At 37.5% G+C, this 21,160-nt stretch overlaps 1 protein-coding gene across 5 annotated transcripts in view; it reads left to right on the forward strand.

Annotated features, from left to right (window-relative positions):
- Positions 1 to 21,160, forward strand: part of LOC122540910 (D-glucuronyl C5-epimerase-like) — a 97,771-nt gene that overhangs the window by 64,888 nt on the left and 11,723 nt on the right. For all 5 annotated transcript variants that reach the window (XM_043677195.1, XM_043677198.1, XM_043677197.1 and 2 more), the window contains one exon: positions 1,504 to 2,120. In XM_043677195.1, the coding sequence (XP_043533130.1) occupies positions 1,517 to 2,120 (604 nt within the window). In that variant the 5' untranslated portion in view covers positions 1,504 to 1,516. The remainder of the gene's footprint in view (positions 1 to 1,503; positions 2,121 to 21,160) is intronic.

Raw genomic sequence — 21,160 nt, forward strand, 5'->3', positions numbered from 1 at the left:
CCAAATATTACTGTAAAAAATAACAGTATATTAACAATGTTAAGCTACTATTGATATGTAAATTGTTGATCAAATTCAGGGGACTGAAATACATTATGAATTATGAATTTGTAGACTTACAAAATGCTGCCTTTTGCTATTCACAAATAATACCCGCTCCTTCCACTTTGGAAGATTGCATTGTCCGAACAGATACAATGTAGGTGAAGGAACTGGGAGAATGGGATGGAATACATGCAGGACATGGAGTGGAAAGAGCTGTAGTGAAGGTAGCTATGGAAGTCAGTGGCTTTATGGTGGATGGTAGTGGACAGTCCATTCCATGAAATGGAGACCGAGAAGTTGAAGAAAGGAAGGGAACTGTCTGAAATGGATGATGTGAAAGTTAGAGAGGTAGAAATTGGAGGCAAAGTGAACGAGTTTTTCAGGGTCCAGGAGGGAGCATGAAGCATCTTTCTTTTAACTTTGCTTGTTGCATTCTCTGTCACCATTTCTATTCCCCCAAAAACCCAGTGGGACTGTCTGTTCTTTACAGTTTGGCAGCTGGACACACCATTGTCTGCCATTCTTACATTCCAGTCACTTAATTTGAGCTATCAACAACCTTTCTCCCCATTATTGCATAAGTGCTACACACGCCAAACTTCTCTTCAGGTCTGATGAAGAGTCATCTAGACTTGGAAAAATTAGCTTGCTTTCTCTACATGGATGCTACTTGACCACTGTGATCTCCAGCATTTTTTGTTTTCCGTTCATGTTCCAGCATCTGTAGTAATTTGCTCCTATTTTATTCCCACTGTAACTCTATTTCAAAGCTTGAGAATTGTCACAACCCCTAGTTAAGCTTGGGGCAGCTGTGACACCAGATGCCTATTAAACTGGAATACAGTTATAACTGTTCAACGGTGACCATCTCTGCCTCTGAGTTCATGACTGGAACCCTGGTTTGGGAAGTGCTTACCTACAGTATGGAATTGTCTCATTTATAACTGTTCAATATTAGGAACTGTCCATGTAGCAAAAGGATTCACTATATTTCTGTCACACATGCTAGATGCATAAAACTGTTGGTCAATGCCACCATCAGGTGGTCTAGCCAAGTTGCTTGACACAAAAGGTTCTTACCTCTAATGGGTCAGCATCCCCCAGTCATTTAATGATGAGGTGTTTAGGCTGCCATCTTGACACCAAATGTTTTTCTGACTCTTCTTCACTTTAGTTTTGGATTCTTTGGTGATTGTTTGCCATGGAATGGTATTTTGTTCATGCAGTAATGGTGTGCTTTTGTGCCCAGCTTAATAAAAAGGAGATATGGTTTTGTAGATGAACATTAAATTTTTGTAGGATCTTATCCTTTTTTAAAAAAAGTACAGCTTCTACTTGATTAATGTATTTTACATACTAAAATTCTTGCACTTAAGGATACATCAAAAAGTTTCAGTTCTGAAAAACTATGTTTTGATATTGGATTTGTTGATTGTCTTTGGATTTTTTTAAATATAGGTATGATGTGAATATGCGGTGCCTGGCAGCTCGAGTTAACTACAAGACTCTTATTATCATCTGTGCTTTGTTTACACTGGTCACTGTACTTTTGTGGAACAAGTGCTCAAGTGATAAGGCAATCCAATTTCCAAGAGACTTGGGTCATCTGGAGGACCTGTTCAGAGGAGAAGGTTTGGAAAAGCAGGGAATTGAATCTGAAGGTAACAATGAAGTGAATAGCCTTTTGCAAGTGGGCAAGTCTCTCCCAAAACAACCATCAGCAGATGCATTCCATCAAGAACAGCAGAAAGCTCCACCTGTAGCCAGTCTTCTAAATAACAAACTGTTGGGACTTAAATATGAGGAGATGGATTGCTTAATAAATGATGACTATACTATAAAAGGACGGAAAGAAGGCAATGAAATTTATCTGCCTTTCACCTGGATCGAAAAATATTTTGAGGTCTATGGAAAAATTGCCCAGTATGATGGCTATGACAGATTTGAGTTTTCTCATAGCTATTCAAAAGTATATACTCCACGGGGTACTTATCGACCAGATGGGGTATTCATGTCCTTTGAAGGCTACAATGTGGAAGTCAGAGACCGTGTGAAATGCATCAGCGGCATTGAAGGTTGGTCTTGCTCTAGTAAAATTTTCCCTATCTATCTGACTGACTAACTTCTCTCTTCCTTCTCCACCTTGGATGGGTATTGCTCCCTGCTTTTGTTGATAATATTATATCCTTTTGTATAGACTTTTTTTTACAAAGACAATTTCTTTATATAATCTAGTTTATGAAAACCTGATTTGTCTGCTGATTTTCTTTTTTTAAATGTCTTACAAATTATAGTCCAGTTGCTGCTTGAGCAGATGACAGAGAGGGGGGAGGAAAAACCCTGTTATTTTGTTAAAACATTTAATTTTTTCATTCACTCAGCAACTTTAATTTTGAGATGTTTTGTATTACTTTATATAATTGTTTTGTTTTCAAAATTCTATAATTTTGCATGTTCTGCCTATGAACTCCAATTAGTTATAAACTGTCATGTGTTATTAAATATACAGTTGGTGCACTTGAAAGTAGCTTCAAAGGCTTATTTTGTGGCTACTTTTGTGAATTAATTATCAATATGGCTATAATATAATTTTTCACAATACATAATTTATGTGATCAGGAAAATGATTTGCAGTTATAATAAAGGATGTCTGGAATGTCTTGAAGTATCAGAGTTTGGCCCTGAAGAAGAAAGAACATGCAAATTGTTTTGCATCTGATTTAAGTAACTTTGAAATACAGCAGGTTGTTGTAATGTAGGAAAACCCAGCAGAAAATTTTTGTAACCTGTGAAATGATGTGCACATATGATCAATATCTTAATCATAAGGTTGGAATGTGACACTTCCAGGCACTTGACATTTTGATGGAATTTACAATTTGATTTGGAAGTGGAGAAAGTCTTTATCTATTGGAACACAAAATGATTGTTGGCCTAAGTTCTTCATGCATGAAATCCTCCAACAAGATGTTTACACTTGAACAATTCAAATATTTTGATTAATATACTGGTAATATGCAAGGAAGGAAATATATTTTTCATTGCAGTAATGATCTCATTTTTTTGTGTAAGTTATTCTCTCTCTTGCTTATGAATCAAATCATTTATCTAAATTTCCCCTTTCCCCTCCCCAATGATTTTTCTTTTTCCCCCTTTTTCTGAAGGTGTTAAGCCTTTGTTTGGCATAGTGCTACTGCTGCCATGTACCCTCTAGTATCTTGCCAAAGTAGCCATTATTCATGTATGATTCTTAGCAACAATTATCAGCAGGCTATTATTTTTATTAGTGCCTCTGTAGGCTAGAATGATCTAGCCTTCATCTCCATCTCTCATTTACACTTCCAAGAAAGGTCTTTAGATTTGAAGCATAAAGAACAGGAATCATAACCTAATATATACCATTTAATCCGCAAGTACATAGACCAGCTATAATTGTTGCTTCTGCCCTGTCTGAGATCCGTCAACTTGACAATTTGAAGATGAAACCTAGGAGTTCCTTGGCCTGAATAAATGGAGTAAGACAGTTATTCTTCATAATATTCATTTTTTCTCACAAGACTAATATCTGCTCGTCCATAAGTTCAGATAACCCCCAATATCTGATTGGGGTTCCCTGATTGATCAGCTGTAATGGGTATACCTTTAAATTTGTATGTTAGGTCCTGATAACTTCAGGGCATGAACTTACTTTTACCTAGTGACCTGAAGTGGCAGCTACTATGGCTTCCCTGCCAGATGAACACAGCAGGAAGAGGCACTCAAAGCAGAAAAACCTCAAACAGTTGAGTTTTTAAAACATATTTAGGAAGAGTAAACATTCCAAGTTTCTATGCCCTCAATGTAAGGCAGCCCTTCTGTCAGCAATGGCCTCTTTGCTGTGCCATTATGGTCTTACCACCACCACAAACTATTCAGAATGAGTGTGAAGTCATCTAGCAGGTTTTAAGAGACCCAGGTATTAAAATAGCCTTGACACTGTGTCTGGAACAGTAAATGAGTTTCCAACTTGTCACTTCCGCCATCAGAACTTTTATCTGACACCCAGATGTCTTTTCAGTTAATGAATCTCAGTGGAGACCTCTTTGTGTCTGAAGGGAAAAATATCAACCCAAGGTCTCATACTTATTTTAGTGCATCATTGACTTGTATAAAATCTAGTCAAGAAACACAGAAGTTAAGTTCAGTTACATTTGTTCACATTTTGAACAAATGTGAACAAATCTGTATTTTCCATTTTCAGATGCCATCTGAACAGTATCTTCGCATTTTCTCTTATTCCAAAATGCACTTATTTGTTCCTATTCCCCAAAAGATTTTGTACACCTAAATTGTACTGCACTTTGTGACCTAGATGCTAAATCTAGTTTAATAGGACCCAGCAGGCCTGTGCAAAGTCTTCAAATATGAAACTTAGCATTGGCAACAGAGGTTTTCCAGATTGCCTGTGATTAAAATTGTAGGTTATATTTTACATTGATGAGCTTGATCACTTGCTGATAGAACTATGCAACAACTGAGAAAGAACAGATGGTCAATTTTTTGAAACAACATACACTTGCTACCAAGTAATAGATAATCTTGAAGTATCTATAAAGAAGAAAAATGTAAAGAATGTTGAGATGATCCAAGCCTTGCGGGCAAATGGCAAACTTGCTAGGGATTTGAAGACTCAGGGACGTTTTAGAAAGCCATTTGTTTTTCTTATTAAGAAATTATTCTGCATTGATAAGCTAATGTATGTGGGGCTGTGAGTATAAAGCAGCTATATATTTAAGTGAAAATCAATCTGTACCAAGCAATTTCATGCCTACTAGAAGTTGATGAGCAGGAGTACTCATTATAGCATAACTTGTTAAATACTTTGGATTCAGAAAGAGGAATTCATTTTTGGCAAACATTTTTTAAGGTCAGTACAAATTAGAAAACTGAGCTTCCTACAACATTTGGAAATTCCAAGAAGTTTCTAACTAATTCTCATTGTAAGACAACTGGAATCCTCAGTCAAGATGGAACTAGAAGAACACTACTTTAAAAAAAATAGATTAAATACTGTCAGAATATAATATCGAATTGTGTGGGAGGTGTCAGTTCCTAAAACATCAAAGCTTAGTACACTATTTTTAATCTAAATTAATGACTTGGATACTGGACCTAACAGATACTTGTCACAGTTGTGAATTAGGTGAATAATCAGTAGAGATGGAGGATGCAGCCAAAGTTCTTGAAGGTTTAGTCTTTGTGCATAAAAATGGCAAATGAAATTTAACTATGGTAACTGCACAGTGAAGCTGTAGTGTTACATGTTGGTCAAAAATATCATTCGATTCTCTTTATAAGACACTTTGCAGGAGGAAAGGAATGGACTCTGTCCTTTCATTCTCTAAGTAAAGTGGCAAAGCAATTTTAGAAGGTATTGGAATGTTCAAATATATACCTTGAACTGTAGAATACAGATCTTTTAAAGGTTATATGAAAGTCTTGCAATACATGAGTTTGGCCATAATTAGAGAAAAGAGTTTGATTATGGTCACTATGTTGCCAAAGGCATTATTTTGAAGTGTTAATAGTACTGATCTCAAACATAAGGGTATGTTGCAAAGAAAATTTTGAAGAAGCCCCAACTCTAGTCCTGAAAGTCAGTGCTTGAAGGAAGATAGGAATGCAGTTCTGAAAAGGAGGATGTGGGATGTAAGTTTATAAAAAAAATTAAAAGTGAGGAGTAAACCTTTTTAACTGTGGGCTCACGAGTCCGCATTCAAATTGCACCTACCACATATGTTATGTTATAATACAAGTCTGCACAGATTGATTAAAAATATCTTTTGAAAACGCAAGAGTCGATATTATCAGTTTTTGGAATTGCCTTCTAGGCAAGGCAAATAAGACAAAAAAAATCCAGATGTTTACAATACAATTGGATGTAATTGGAGAACAGCCAAAGTACTAGAGGTCAGAAGGTCATGATGCTACATGCCATTTTCTCAGCCTAAAATCATCATCCGGAAACAACTGTTCAGAGTGATCAAGACAGGTTAAATGTTATCTAGCCATCACTAAAATTAAATGAAATATAGTTGTTTGGAAATTTGAGCAATTTTGGATGTTATTTCTAAGGAAAGATTTGCTGACATTGAAAGGGGTCCAGAGGAGTTTACAAGAATGATCCCAAGAATGAAGAGCTTGTCTTTTAAGGAATGTTGGAGGTCTCTGGGTCTTGATGGAGTTTAGAAGGTTGAAGAGGGATCTCCTTAAAACTTAGATACTGAGAGAATACTGTAAGAAATATAACAGTTAATATGTGCACAGCAAATTCTCAAACAATCATCTGATTGTGATTAGCTGATCTGTTTTTAAGATATTGATCAAAGGGTTCAATTTGGCCAGGGCACTGAGGATTACTTCCATTTTTTTTTGTTTCAAAATAGTGTCAGGAGATCCTTTACATCCATGCAGTCAGACAGATGGTTCTGAAGGACAGCAACTAACTTGGTGCTACAGCACTCCCTCCGTACTGAACTGGAGTGTGAGCCTTGATATTTTTTTTGCTCAAGCCTTGGTCTGGGACTTAAACTGGGAACCAACAAAGTAAGAGTGCTACCAGCTGAGCTATGGCTGGCACTTTGTCTCTGTTTTGTTTGAAGAGTTAAGAAGGCAGCTAGAATGCAAATATTTCATTGATCGCTGAGGTGCTCAAGCTATTTCAACCTGAGTTATGTATCAAACTCGTTTCTCCATTTATGTTCATTTACTTTTCACCTTTTTATTAAAAGCAACAAGGCTTTTTTTTTGTGGTACATTGATATTGAAATATATTTCTCACAAATTATAGTCACAAAAATGGAAAACAAAAATATGTTGGAGGGATATAGGTAGCAATAATTTAATATTTTGAGGGAAATGCAGTTTTTTTCCTATTTGAAATGTACAGTTGTCTGCACTGAATCAGTTATACTGATATCTTAGTGTAAAGTTGCATGTGATCATTACACAGGTTTCAATGTAAACTGCTATGAAATAAGCATCAATATATGTTTCCTTTCTATGACCAGTAATTCAGTTACTTGGATGTTTTGAGGCAGCTAAATTGAGGGTGAAAATCTAATTAGTGAACTATTACTACTGATAGCTATTTTTACATTTCCTGCTTTTATGCCAGGAAAGAAAGAAAATCAAGATTTACTATGGTTAATCTTGAGTTCTAAGAAGTTGCCTATATGTAATCAGTTGAATAATAATCATGTTTATTTCTGCTTCAAACATAGAATTAACTGTTCAAACCTAGTCATTCGAATATATTTTTGTCACTTATTTATATCAACCTGGGAAACTCCTGTGATGTCATCCTGGGGCTGAGGTAATCTCCAGAAATCTATCATTATCTTCATTTTGTGCAAGAATGACAACAGCTTGTGAAGTGATTCCTCTGATTACATCAAATTTGGTTTTGCTAGGCTTTGTGATGCCACATTCCGTCAAATGCTGCTTGTTTGACTGCAGGAGTGTGTTTAAGGTCTTTTCTTCCAGTTAATGGTGGTGGAGAATGAAACATTCACAACTGGATGGCAAGAGTACAGAGCTTTGCTCTATTCTGTTGCTTCTGCTATTTAGCATGTCTTGTAACTTCCATTGTTTACATTTTTATTACATCAGATGTCATTACTGGACAAGTGAGATCTCAGAATGAAATCTGGCCATTAAATCATGTTTTGCTTTGATTTTAATGAAGTGATATCTAACTGCAACAAAAGCATATAGTATTGTAGGTTTGGTTTTAACAATAAAACTAAAGTTTATTAAGCATAAAAAATTAAGATGAAAGGAATAGACCAAAATCTTCTCATACAATATACCCTTTAAAGGTTTTGAAACATGGCAGAAATGTAATCCCATTATTCCCAAAACAGTTCTTTACATCCCAAAAACACCCTTAATTGTCTCCAAAACACACCTTTGTACAGTACTCACTGGAGAAAAATCTTTTTACAATACCTTGATAGGCTTATAGTAAACTGAGTTGAAGTCACAATCTGGAAAATCTGATAGCCTTTTCCCGGAGCTTTCATACACCAGAGTTTAAATGTTCTTGGCTTCAAATAACCTCTTCAGAGCTTTATGAAAATCCTCCTCATCTGGGACTTTTGCTAAATTCTTTACTCTCAGCTAATCTAGTTTTATTGTCTTTTTCCCATCTTAGGAACACTGCTTGATGCATTCATCTTAATCCAAGGATTTAGGCAGAACTGCCCCATACTGAAAATGAATAAAAATCACTTCTTTTTTCCCCACCTCCAAGCTAACAAAAACCTTGATGCCTGAGAAATTTAAATTGTAACCCTCCTAGTCTAAATATAAACCCATTAGTTCTGAGAGCCATTCCTTCAAGCTGTTTGAAAAGAAATCATAAAGGCTACAGAAATACCTGTAACTTAAAAATTAACTCCTCAGATACACTGAAAAACCCATCTATCAGTAGTTCAAAAGGCAACAATCCAAACTTAAATGATATCAAAAATATATAAAGATCACCTAGTCTACATCACATTGGAACCTCATTTTTATGAGAGTCTGGTACTTCTCCAGCATACTATCCTATTCTCCTGATAATAAATGTACAGTGAGGGGTATGCCATGAAGTCACAGATTGTGGTAGAGATATGTTTCATGCATGTCACATACAGAGGAATCTCTATTTCTGAATATTGGACTATTTGGCAAGATTGCAAGGTTCTGATGCTCAGCTAAACAGTTATTGAGCATTTGATTATCCAGAATTTGATTAACCGAGCGAAATAATGCCCGCTCGTGTCCTTTGGATAATCAAGGTTTCTCTACAAATGAAAATTTAAGTCTTACAGCAAAGTTAAAGGATTATATCCAAGAAATGGGAAAGAATCTAATCCTACAAAATTTGCTTAAATCTATGTAGTTTTCAAGACCACTTCATTTGAATATGCTTATTCCAAGTCGCATACATTCAAGTTGAAAAGAAACAACACGAGACCACACTTGAAAATGTAGGTATCATTCTAAACAAACCGAAATGTCACTGTGTTGATCATGTTTAAACTTTCTTTACTGGCTGCTACCACCCCAACACATATTCGCTTTCAGGTGACAGGTTCAAACTCTAAGAAGACATTGTGTTTTGCAATTAAATTTCTTTGAAATAATTTAATGATTTCGTAACATAGGTTATATGGGAATTTTAACTCCTAGAGGGCCAGCCTATGTAATATAAGGAGCCATAATGATGAGGATTAGAGACATGATTAGATCAATTTTAACTGGGCTTTATTTACAGTTTGTCTGACACTTGTCCAGCCAAGACATATCCAAAGACTGCCCAATGGCTTTATAGCCCTTTGAGATTGGATAGCTTGGAGATTACTAGGCCAGCTGTTGGATACATTGTTGGATTGGGGTTGGGAGGGTATGGCTGGGTTTGGGTGGGAAGTGGTGGGTGAAGTCTTAGATACATATTGAAGTGATTGTAACAAGGTCAGCCAGGTTGACTTCCTAGAATGTGAGTTCCCTGATTGAGACATTAATTGGTCCAATCAGGGACCCCTGGTTGACAGATAAAAACAGGAGTGTCTGACATCCTGATACTGAGAGCTGGATCTGAGGGAGCTGGGTCAGTGGTGAAGGGCTCTCTATTTGTGTCAGGGAGGGGACTGACTCTGAGCTGGCTGCTCACCTCCAGTGTGTACTGATGCTCTTGGTTTCTGGTTATTTTGGAGGAAACTTGATTCCTAAATTGGTTGAATTATATAGCCAGTTTCTTAACTGGTATTCCTTTTTATTGAGGGCTGACTTTTAAACTGGCTGATTTTAAACAGTCAATGTGTTTTGTGTGTAACTCAGTTCTCATTAGGGAATTGTTGTTTCACTGGCTGGTTACAGCCTGTGTTACTCTTTTTTTCTCTTTTACTTTGAGAAAAGCAGTATGTTGATTTTGTAGCAGGGCTTAGCCCTTGCACTTTAGTTTTCTTTGTTTTTTGCATGTGTTTTCACTTTTTTGGTGTTTGGACTGACCCCTTGAGAAAATACACCATTCCAGATGAGCTGTTCATATTTGGGTAGGCCTAGTCCTTTTGTGTGAGTTGAGTATATTGACAATATATTCAATCAAGTTTGAGTTGAGTATTGACAATCTTAAAAGCCAATGATCCAATCCAATGCTCTGGAGTATAAGACCAGGGAAAATTGAATAGTTGAGAGGAGATCTGCCATGTCCTAGCATATAAGAGACTGCTTGAACAAAATCTCTGTTAAAAGTCCCTTCTCAATCAGTAACCTGGTAAAGCAGAAATTCCTAACCAGAAGAAAAGAAGACAGGAAGATCTGAAGACAAGAACCGAAAGTTGCCTGGTTTTGACACGAGAAGTGTTGTTTTTGTCAATCTTAATTGGGAGTTTTATTGGACTAGATTAGATTTTTAGATTAGATTACAGTGTGGAAACAGGCCCATCGGCCCAACAAGTCCACACCGACCCGCCGAAGCACAACCCACCCAGACTCATTCCCCTACATTTACCCCTTCAGCGAACACTACGGGCAATTTAGCATGGCCAGTTCACCTAACCTGCACATTTTTGGATTGTGGGAGGAAACCACGCAGACTAGTATTATAGAAGGAAAGATAAGAGCTTAGAGAAAGAAATTGTAAATAGTGGTTAGTTAATTATTCTATGATATACTGTAAGAAATAAAGTTGTTAATTTTACTTTTAACAGTCACTCACAGAACACACAGAACAGTACAGGCCCTTCGGCCCTCGATGTTGTGCTGGCCTTTTATCCTACTCTAAGATAAGACTAACCTACATACCCTTCATCGTACTATCTTCCGTGTGCCTATCCAAGAGTCACTTAAATGTCCCTAATGTCTTTGGCCACTCCAATTTTCACATATTACAGGGGAACCTTGATTATCCGAACGTGATGGGCAGGCACTATTTCCTTCGGGTAATCGATTATTTGGTTAATTATTTAAATGCCTTTCCTCTGGGGCTCGGAGCTTTTAAAGCCTGGTCCCTGTTCAGGAGGTAAGGCAGCATCAGTGCGTGAGCTCACGCAACCCCCCCCCCCCCCAAATCCCCCAAACCCTGTCCAACACTGCCACTCCACACCACCCCCCAACTGCCCTGACCCCTCTCCGGGGCAGCCGAACTGGACACCAACAACAAGGCTGCTGCAGCTGCCTTTGTGGGGTAATTCTCCAAATAGCGCGCACACACCTTTTTGACTGCAACATTTTGACAGGTTGCATGTTTGCTCTGTACAGGACAATGTTGGAGAGATTAGCTGGGGACTGGGGGGGAGGTGGAGGAGGTTAGGGCACACCCTTCTGTGGAACTCCAGGGAAAGTGTGGGGAGAGAGAGAGCGCGGGCAGTCAATCATTTGGAGACGGTGCCTATTTAATCCCTGTAAAAAAAAAAAAAGACATGATCACTGGTGGAAACACATCTTTATTGTAATGTTTCTGTTGGGACCTTGAGATTTCCTTTGGATAATCAGATTTTCGGATAATTGGTATTCGGATAATCAAGGTTCCTCTGTACTGCTCGGGATAAGTCTTTTTGTGTTGCTGGTTTTAAATTAAGTAGGAGAGTTTACCCCGTGTCGTAACACACTGGCCCCGATTTTTTTGTGCAGCTCAGAGGAACACTCTTTTTCCCCTGCAAAAGTGGGAATTTGCCTATCTGGATTTTTGATCCAGAATGTTGATTTCCATGCGATGATTGCTTGGGTGATATAAGGTTAGTTATAATTTACTGTGCTGTCAATATCTTTGATAACATTTGTTTCCAAATTGTTGGAAAATAATTAACAGTATTTGTTAAGCTACCTGCTGATGGCGTCATATCATTTAGCTTTTCTCAAGCTTATTGTAAATTAACCAATTGTATTATTTTTCACTCCACAAAAGGGTGCACCATATATAAGTGGAGGATATTTGTCAGGCATCTAACACACACACATTTTACTTAAATCCTTACTAAGTTATCATGACTGAGTTCACTAATTTATTTAAGATGTATGGAGCTATCTAGTACTTTCTGATTGTTGTTCTACACTTAATTACAGAAAAGATGTTAAGGTTTTTTTCTTTTTCTCAGTGTATTATTCCCTTAAAAAGACTAGAAAAAGCTAGCTCCTGCAGTTAAATGATGATGTTGCAAATCAAGATTAAGCATTAAGTTTTGGTATCTGGTGTTCTGTTGTCCAAAAGAAACATAATGTTTAACTATTGATATTCCCTCAAATCACTGACTTGGGAAAAAATGAAATTATCTGAACTGATGCTTTGTGAAGCACTTGTACATTGAGTTAAATAGTGTTATTTTGTTCCATACTGTATTGAACAGCAATCATGCTAATTTTACCAGTAATTTGAAAGATGCTGATTATTCATAATCTTTGTTAATCAAGTGGGAACAAGAAAGTTCAGGACTGCTGTAAATTGTATGAGAGGACATTAATGGCCAGGGAAGAAAAATTGTTATTGAAAGTGTCACGCTAGTCCAAACATTCTTTAAGGATTGGGTTTCTGTGCAACATCTGCTCCACCATCCTGCTTGTCTCTAGCAGCTCCACTGTTATTGATTGGTGACTGCTTTTCCTTCTAAGTTTAATTTTGTCGCTGACAGTGAACTTGACCATTCAATTAGTATCAGAACTTACACTTGTTATAACCTTGTTGAGAAAGGTGGCGCAGCATTTAAGATCTCAGAACTCCCTTTTATTTGCAAGAGCACTGATTATATGAAGTACCATTTTCTCTGTTGAAATCGCCAACAATTTAACCACCTTTAAAAAGAGTTTAGAAATACTGTATGCATGAATGATTTGGAGATGCCGGTGTTGGACTGGGGTGTGCAAAGCTCTGCATGAAATTACCATGCTAAATGCAAAGTTTTTAATACTGCTGAGTCAGGTCTGACAATCAGTACATGAACACCTACAGGCATGTGAAATAGATTATTTCACCCCTCAGCCTACTCCTGTATTCAGGTAGGAATATGGCTAAAATTGTTTGTGTTTTGAATTCCATATTTATGCAGCTAATTACTATCTCCAATATGAGTCAATCTAACCACTGCCTCTTGATATTCAATGGTGTTACATTAACTGAATTCCCCATTGTCAATATCCTGGGGGTTTTCATTAACCAGAAACTCAGCTGGACTTGCTATAATAATGCAGTGGCTACAAGAACAGGTCAGCGGTTAGGAGAACTATGGAAAGTAAGTCACATCCTGACTCCCCAAAACCTGTCCACCATTGACAAGGCTAAAATCAGAAGTGTGATGGAATACTCTCCACTTGCCTGAATGGGTGTAGCTCTGAAAGCACGCAAAAAGCTTGACACTATCCAGAACAAAACAGCCTGGTTTACTGACACCACACCCACAAGCGTCCATTCCCTCCACTATCAATGTTTTGTAGCAGCAGTGTACATTATCTACAGGATGCACTGCAGAAATTCACCAAAAGTCCTTAGACAGCACTTTCCAAACCCACTGCCACTTCCATCTCAAAGGACAAAGGCAGTTGAAGCATTGGAATACTACTAACTGCAAGTTCCTCTCCAAACTACTCGCCATGCTGACTTGGAAATGTATCTCTGTTCCTTCACTGTCACTGGGTCAAAAAGTTGGAAATCCCTCCTCAGGGCATTGTGAATCTACCTACAGCACATGGACTGCAGTGATTCAAGAAGGCAGCTCACTGCCACCTTCTAAAGAAAACTAGTGATGGGCAATAAATGCTGGGCAGTGAAACCCCTGTCCCATAAGTGAAGTTTCTTAAGAAAAAAAATAAGTTATGATTCTTTATCTAAAACAAATCTAATTACCTGTGCCTTTAAAAGTAATCAATGACCCCACTTTCATCTCCTCTGAACAGAAAATCCCAAAATAGTAAAATGTTTTGAGAGCAGACATTTTTTCTCATCTGTGTTCTAAAAGGTTGTCTCCTAATTTTAAAATAGTGCTCCCAGTGCTGGACTGGCTCACAAAAGGAAACATCCTTCAATCACATTGAGCCTAAAAGGTCTTGACATACGTCACTCCGCACCCTTCTAAATTCTAGTGGCAACAAGCCCAGTCTAACCAACTTTCTTTATCATTTTAAAATAAGTTATGATTGCTTAACCAGAGAACAGCATAATTTGCAGTCTTATCCAGTATCATAACAGACTCAAAATGTGTGTTACTTTGTTGTTGTTGCAGTTATTCAATGGAGTTTGGTTTTATAAATTGTAAATGAATTAAATTGTTGATTTTAAGTTATTCTGTTTTTGAGCTTGAGAACCCTCTCCCATGTCCTTACCCCAACCCCTACACACCAGGCTGTTACCACACATGACCCATTGTCAGTTACTCATAGTCCACATTAGCAGCTATTCATTCTCCCAGACTGACTTCTACTTATTACTTTGTCTGTCCAATTGTTTTTCTCTCTCTTTTGGCTCTATCTCTACCTGTCATTTACTCCTCCCCTGTCCCCACCCTATCTTCTGCATAAATACCAACCTTTTCCTGGCTGCATTCAGTTCTGAAGAAGGGTCACTGGATCCAAAATGTTAACTTTGATTTCCGTCCACAGATGCTGCCTAACCCACTAAGTTTTTTCTAGCAATTTCTGTTTTTGTTGTCATTGATAATACTGGATTGTACAAAATATAATGAGTGGGTTAGAAGACTAAGTACATTTTCAATTTGTCCCCTTTCAAAAGGTTTCTCATCAAATACTGTTATGTTAACAAAACGTGTGTTGTATGTAGAATCTACAAAACCTGTTCCTTACTGCTCAGCCGAATGATGTAGTTTTATTTCTACAGATATACATTTAAATAGTTTTGTGTGGTTATCACATTTGAAGATAAATGACTGCATTGATCATGGACTAGGATCCATTTATTCTTCTTTTCACTGTTCAGAGTACTTGCCTTGAACTGTCTTGTAGATAAATGGCAGTGGAGTCCTGTAATTTGAAAGTTGAAATACTTTACAACACAGTGCTGTGTTGAAAGCCAAAATTCACCAACTGAATAAAATAATTTAATGAGAATTTTTAGTACTGTATCCACATCCTGTTAAATGTTGTGAAGAAATTCATTCCTGAATCCTGAAGATAATCTGGTAAAAGCCCCTTTTATCTTGGTAGGTTTCCAAAATAGGTAAAACAATTAATAAACATAAATCTGTTTTAAATGTTCAGTTAAATGAACCTTCTTACATTGCATCTGAATTATATGATGAGATGGAACGTAACCTAGTTTTATAACTAATGTTATGCCTTGTCACACCCAAAGTATTATAAAGGTCATGAATTTTATTGTGAATTAATGAACCAGCTTGTTTTTTACCCTTGCATGGTATTTCCATGCTATTTTGGAGATTAAATTGAGTAGCTGCCAACCATTTATTCTTGTGAAAACTAAGTCAGAGGGATTGATATTGCAGTGGAGGAATTTGTTCATGTAGTGCCACTTGGTTAATTTCTACGTTTGTGTTCTGATTAAAAACCATTCTTGCATTAAAGTTGGAAACACCTCTCAGTATGATTATTGACTTTCCATTGCTTCACAGCTAACCTGTGTCTCCGCTTTAATGGTAAAAATCTCAAATTGTATGCCCCATTACAATGACATGATTGTGTTGCATTTAGTAAGAAACTGGCTTACGAGTGCATTAAGGAAAGTAAATCCTTGTCGCAATTAACTTGCAGTTTTAGTGCTGAAGGAGTATATTCATAAATTATTTTCTACAAGACAACTTGTCAGAATTCTTGACGAAAGTATTTTTTTCATGAAAGTCATCCAAGGAGTGACACAAGCAAATAATGATTGCATAAACAAGTCCAGGTCCTGGACCTCTGACTGGTACAATGTCACACACAACAGTAACAACAGCTTGACTTTCTACAGTGATTTTAGTGTAGGAAAATATCTTTGCACTTCAACAGTAGAATCAAAACAGAGGCGCACCAAAGTAAAGATGATGATACTGGATAGAGTGATCAGAAGCCTCTTTGAGCCATCAAGGTCGACAGCAGGGAAACAGGACCTTTGGCCCACCTGACCATGCTGTCCAAATTTCCTAAATGGAACTAGTCCCGTTTGCCTGTGTTTGGCTCATAATCCCTCTTAACCTTTATCTCTGTTTACCTGTCCAAGATTTTTTAAGATGTTATATTTGTACCACTTCCTCTGGCGTATTCCATATATGTGCCACCCTGCATGGAAGAAGTTGCCACTCAATCCCTTTTTTTAAATCTTTTGTTATCTCACCTTTAAATCTATGCCCTTCGTGATTTTATAAACCTCTATGATCACCCGTCAGTCTCCTGTACTCCAGGGAAAAAAATTTCAGCCTATCCAGTCTCATCTTTATAACTTAAACCATCCAATAACGACCTTGTAAATATTATTTTGCATTGTTTCCAGTTTAATAACATTCTTCCTACAGCAGGCCGACTAGAATTGTGCACAGTATTCCAAATGTGGCCTTACCATGTCTTGTACAACTGTAACATGACATCCCATCTCCTGTACTCAAAACTCTGACGGATGAAGGCAAGAGTGCCAAATTCCTGATGAAGGGCTTACGCCCAAAGCATCGACTCTTCTGCTCCTTGGATGCTGCCTGACCTGCTGTGCTTTTCCAGTACCATCCTTTTCAACCCTTCCTCACCACATGTGACACAGCTGGGAAGGGAAGATATTTGTTTGAGAATGCTAGAGCATGAGATGAAGTTGGTTGCAGACAGAATTACCACTGTTGGAGAAAATGAGTGCATAAGAGAGCAGGGTCGAAGAATTTGAATTCTGGCAGGTTGGAAAGCTAGAGGAGTTTGGAGACAGAGAGCAGGTTCAGGCTATAAAGAAATTTAAGCACAACAGTAAGGGACACTGGGGGTCCAGGGATCATTTTGATTAGCAAGTGTATGGTACATTATGGACTGATGTCCAAACACCAATATCCATGGAACATGAAGACAAGGAAACCAACCAGGAGAGAATGGCAGTAGTTGAATCTGGTGGTAGCAAAGGCGTAGATGAGAATGTTAGCAGCTAAGATGATGTACACAACCAATATGAACATAGGTAGTCTTTGATGAAGAATATAGAGTTAGCATATTTTGGCAGTTTTCATGAGGGATGGTGTTCTGCTGTCAGTGGCAGGATGAGGAGAAGGATCCAAAGTCTAGCTGAGCTGGAATGAGAACCAAATGGAACAAAAATGATTTATTGGTAATTTCACTGAACTGGTAAACCAAAGATCTGGGTGAAATGATGTGAACATGCTGGTTCATATCCCATGTAACTAGTTGAGTTTGAATTCCATTCATTAATCTGGACTATTAAACTAGTCTCTAATAATGACTATGATAGGTTGTCATAAAGACCCAAATGGTTCACTGAAGTCCTTTTTAGGAAACCATTCTTACCTGATCTGTCCTTTGAAATAGCCTAACAAGCCCCTAACAAGTTCAAAGGGAAGTGGGGGATGAGCAACAAATTTTGGCCTTACAGCAAAGCTTGCATAATGTAAAAGAATGAAGAAAAATTCCAGCCTGCTGTCATTAGTCTGAACCAACCAATCTAGCCAACTTAATTAACTGGCCATCCTGTTGTGAAATAGGGCATCACAAAAATTTGATAATTTTTGACCTTTTTATTTCCGAGGAATGCTCTGATTGTACTATTGCAATTATTGAATTATGGTAATTTTGATTCTCTAAAAGGTCTGCAATAGAAATCCTAGGCATCCAAACTCTTAATCTTTTTTTCTACTTTAGTTGAATTGTTGAAGTTTAACTTAGAACTTATGCTTCATTGCATGTAATTCTATTGAATTTGTTTTATAATTTTGAGTACATGGACCTGAAAGAGCTTGATTATACAATAAAACTATTAAAACAAATTGTTCTGACTTGTTTCTCACAAATGAAGAGAACATCAAAGCAATTTACAGTTCAGTACTATTCAAGCAACTTCAATAACTGGCCTCCTCAAATTGATTTTCTGAAGGAACAAAAAGAAGAATATAATTGTTTTTGCCTGTATATTCTTAATACTATGTTTAAACAGAAGTCTGCAGATTAACATGCTGTGCCTTTATAGAACTTCATGTAAAAATGTTATTACAAAAAATGTTATTGGAGAAGGTGCAGAGGAGATTTACCAGGATGTTGCCTGGATTGGAGGGCTTGACCAATGAAGAAAGGTCGTGTGAGCGCGGGCTTTTCACACAGAAGGAAGAGAGGTGACTTGAAAGAGATGTACAAGGTAATGAGAGGCATAGATAGAGTAGATAACTAAAGACTTTTACCCAGAGCAGAAATGGCTATCACAAGAGGTCATAGTTTTAAGGTGATTGGAGGAAGGTATAGGGGAGATGTCAGAGGTAGGCTCTTTATACAGAGATAGTGGGTGCATAGAATGTACTGCCAGTGGTGGTAGTAGAGTCAGAGACATTAGGCACGTTTAAGTGACTACTGGACAAGCACATGGACAGCAGTAAATTGAGGAGTGTGTAGGTTAGGTTGATCTTAGATCTTGGACCAAATGCAGGCAAGTGGGACTAGTTTACTTTGGGAAACTTGGTTGGTATGAACGAGTTGGACTGAAGAGTCTGTCTGTACGACTCCATATAACTGAAAAATGTTATTTTGTCACTGTTAATTCTGTCTGATGTGCTACAGGAAACTGTAGTTCCCTTTTGATGCGGTCGTAAGCATTTTGAGTTCAGTTGCTAATCAGATATTGGTACATTTATCAGGGAGTACTTGGCAATTTCAAGTATGGAAGCTGCCCTTTTGTTTACTGTACCTCATTGTCTTAGTCACACTATATACCTTAGGTGTACATATCCAGTCTACACCTAGATATAGAAGGAGGGAAAGGATAAAGAAACCTCAAAGCATGTATGTGGCAAGATGTCCATTCATTGTAAATACATTTCTCATTTTTATGTGTATCATATATGTGTTCACGTTTGTCATAGCTCTGAGAGTGAATGTAATTTTAGCTGCACTGCATCACATTTAATCCTTTATCCATTGCATTTGCTGCTTCCAGTAAAGATGAAACCAAATGCTGGAACACCAGTAAAGGGCAGCGAAGTTAACACATAATTGCAGAGGAGTATTTTACAGGATAAGCTTTGGTGGACCTGGAAGAAACATTCCGACGGCTCCTAGCCTACAAGTAGTGTCATTAAAAATGTCCCTAATCCGGTTGGTCTTGTCTCATTTATAAGCTGGTTTTCTCAAGGCCAGAGAAATCTACAGAAGGTACTAGACATTTTTTTAATCAACCTGTTCAGCGATATAATTACACACCTCTAGAGCAGGTAGGACGTGAACCTAAGCTGCCTTGTTCAAAGTTGAGGACACTACTACTATTGTGCCACAAGAACCATCGCAGAAAGTATTAAATTAATACTTCTTAAAACTATCACCTCGTCTTGGTGGTATGCTTGTAGGTCACCTAAGAAAAGTAAGAACAGAAATTGTGGATCTACTGGCCACAATCTTCCATTTGCCCTCAAGTATAAGGTGATAGCAAGTGACTGTAGGATTGCAAATATTGCACCTTTCTTAAGAAATAGAGAAGCAGGATAATCCTGGCAATTGCATTCTGTTTAACGTTGCTGGTAAGCACACCTTTAGAAATAATACAGATAAAATTAACAGCCATTTGAACATAGACTAAGAGAGCAAAGAAATATTTTAAGAAAAACTCATGTTCAACTAAGTTTTTTTTTAATGACTAGTTACGACCCACTTGGGTAGCACACTATAAATCGAGCCCTGCTATTTGCAGAGTCTGGGTGGGCTGGCTAGCCACAAATACCCTCAGGATCTCCTAAACAAAACACCCAAGGCCAGCAGATTCACTTATAGGGTAATCTGTCTCCAACCTACCTGCACAAACCAGAACTGCACTTCCTTTGAAAGTTTCCAGTGATTTATGCCAATTCCTATCTGCCTCTATTAAACTTAGCTCTGGACAGATTTTATACATCCCTCCCGACCTAACTCAGCTGTTTTCTTTCCTGGGATGTGTTGTGATCCCAGCTGATGTTATTCCTGAACAAGCCAAATCCCAGTTTGAAATCTGACTTTATTTCTTTTACTAAGTAAGGTGGTCTTCATTGAAACATAAGCATGCAATACTGCAGATCTGGTTTTATCAACAAAACAGAAGTTGGTTATGGAAAAGATAAAATACAATAAGGAGAAAGTGAGGACTGCAGATGCTGGAGATTAGAGTTGAGAATGTGGTGCTGGAAAAACACAGCAGGTCAGGCAGCATCCAAGTAACAGGAGAATCAATGGTTTGGGCACAAGCTCTTCACCAAGAAATGATGAAGGGCTTATGCCTGGAACGTCGATTCTCCTGCTCCTTGACTGCTGCCTGACCAGTTGTGCTTTTCCAGCACCACACTCAAATAAAATACAATAAACCAAGCTACTTGCATATAACAAAAATGTTGAATATTATATCAACAGCATACTGTTATAGTATTCAAACACCAGAAAGATTTCCTATGCTAGCACATCTGCAGCTTTGACTTAACTGTTGCTTTCAATTTCAGGTATAGAGGATTTGATAGCCTCATCCTTAAACATTTACACAACTGAGTACAGACCTTTTCAGCTTTAAATAACCCTTTTAATGTTTTAATCAACAATTCTGGTCTGAAACCTTTAAACTAAAAGCCCTTAAAGATAATATATTACCTAATTTTTCAGAACTAACATCTTTCTATGGGAGAAACTGTTTCATACATTTAGCCTTAAACAGGATAATTGCAAACTGAAACCTAAAGGTTTCCAAGTTAGGGGTGTTTTAGCTAAGCAAAAAAAAAAAATCAATTCCTGATCCTTCAAAAGGAAAGCAGGCTAACACTATTGAATGTTTATTCTGTCTAGTCTCCCAGTGCAAACAAATTTCCATCACCACTTCAAGATGGCTCTCCTATTATTGACTTTTTTTAAAAAAAATCAAGGCTCCAGAAATACTGACAAATTAATCATTAAACCCCCTCATAACCACAGACCAAAGCCCACATGCCACTAGTTCAAAGTCCAAATT

This window comes from Chiloscyllium plagiosum, chromosome 36 (genome assembly GCF_004010195.1).
Source record: "Chiloscyllium plagiosum isolate BGI_BamShark_2017 chromosome 36, ASM401019v2, whole genome shotgun sequence".
Taxonomy (NCBI): domain Eukaryota; kingdom Metazoa; phylum Chordata; class Chondrichthyes; order Orectolobiformes; family Hemiscylliidae; genus Chiloscyllium; species Chiloscyllium plagiosum.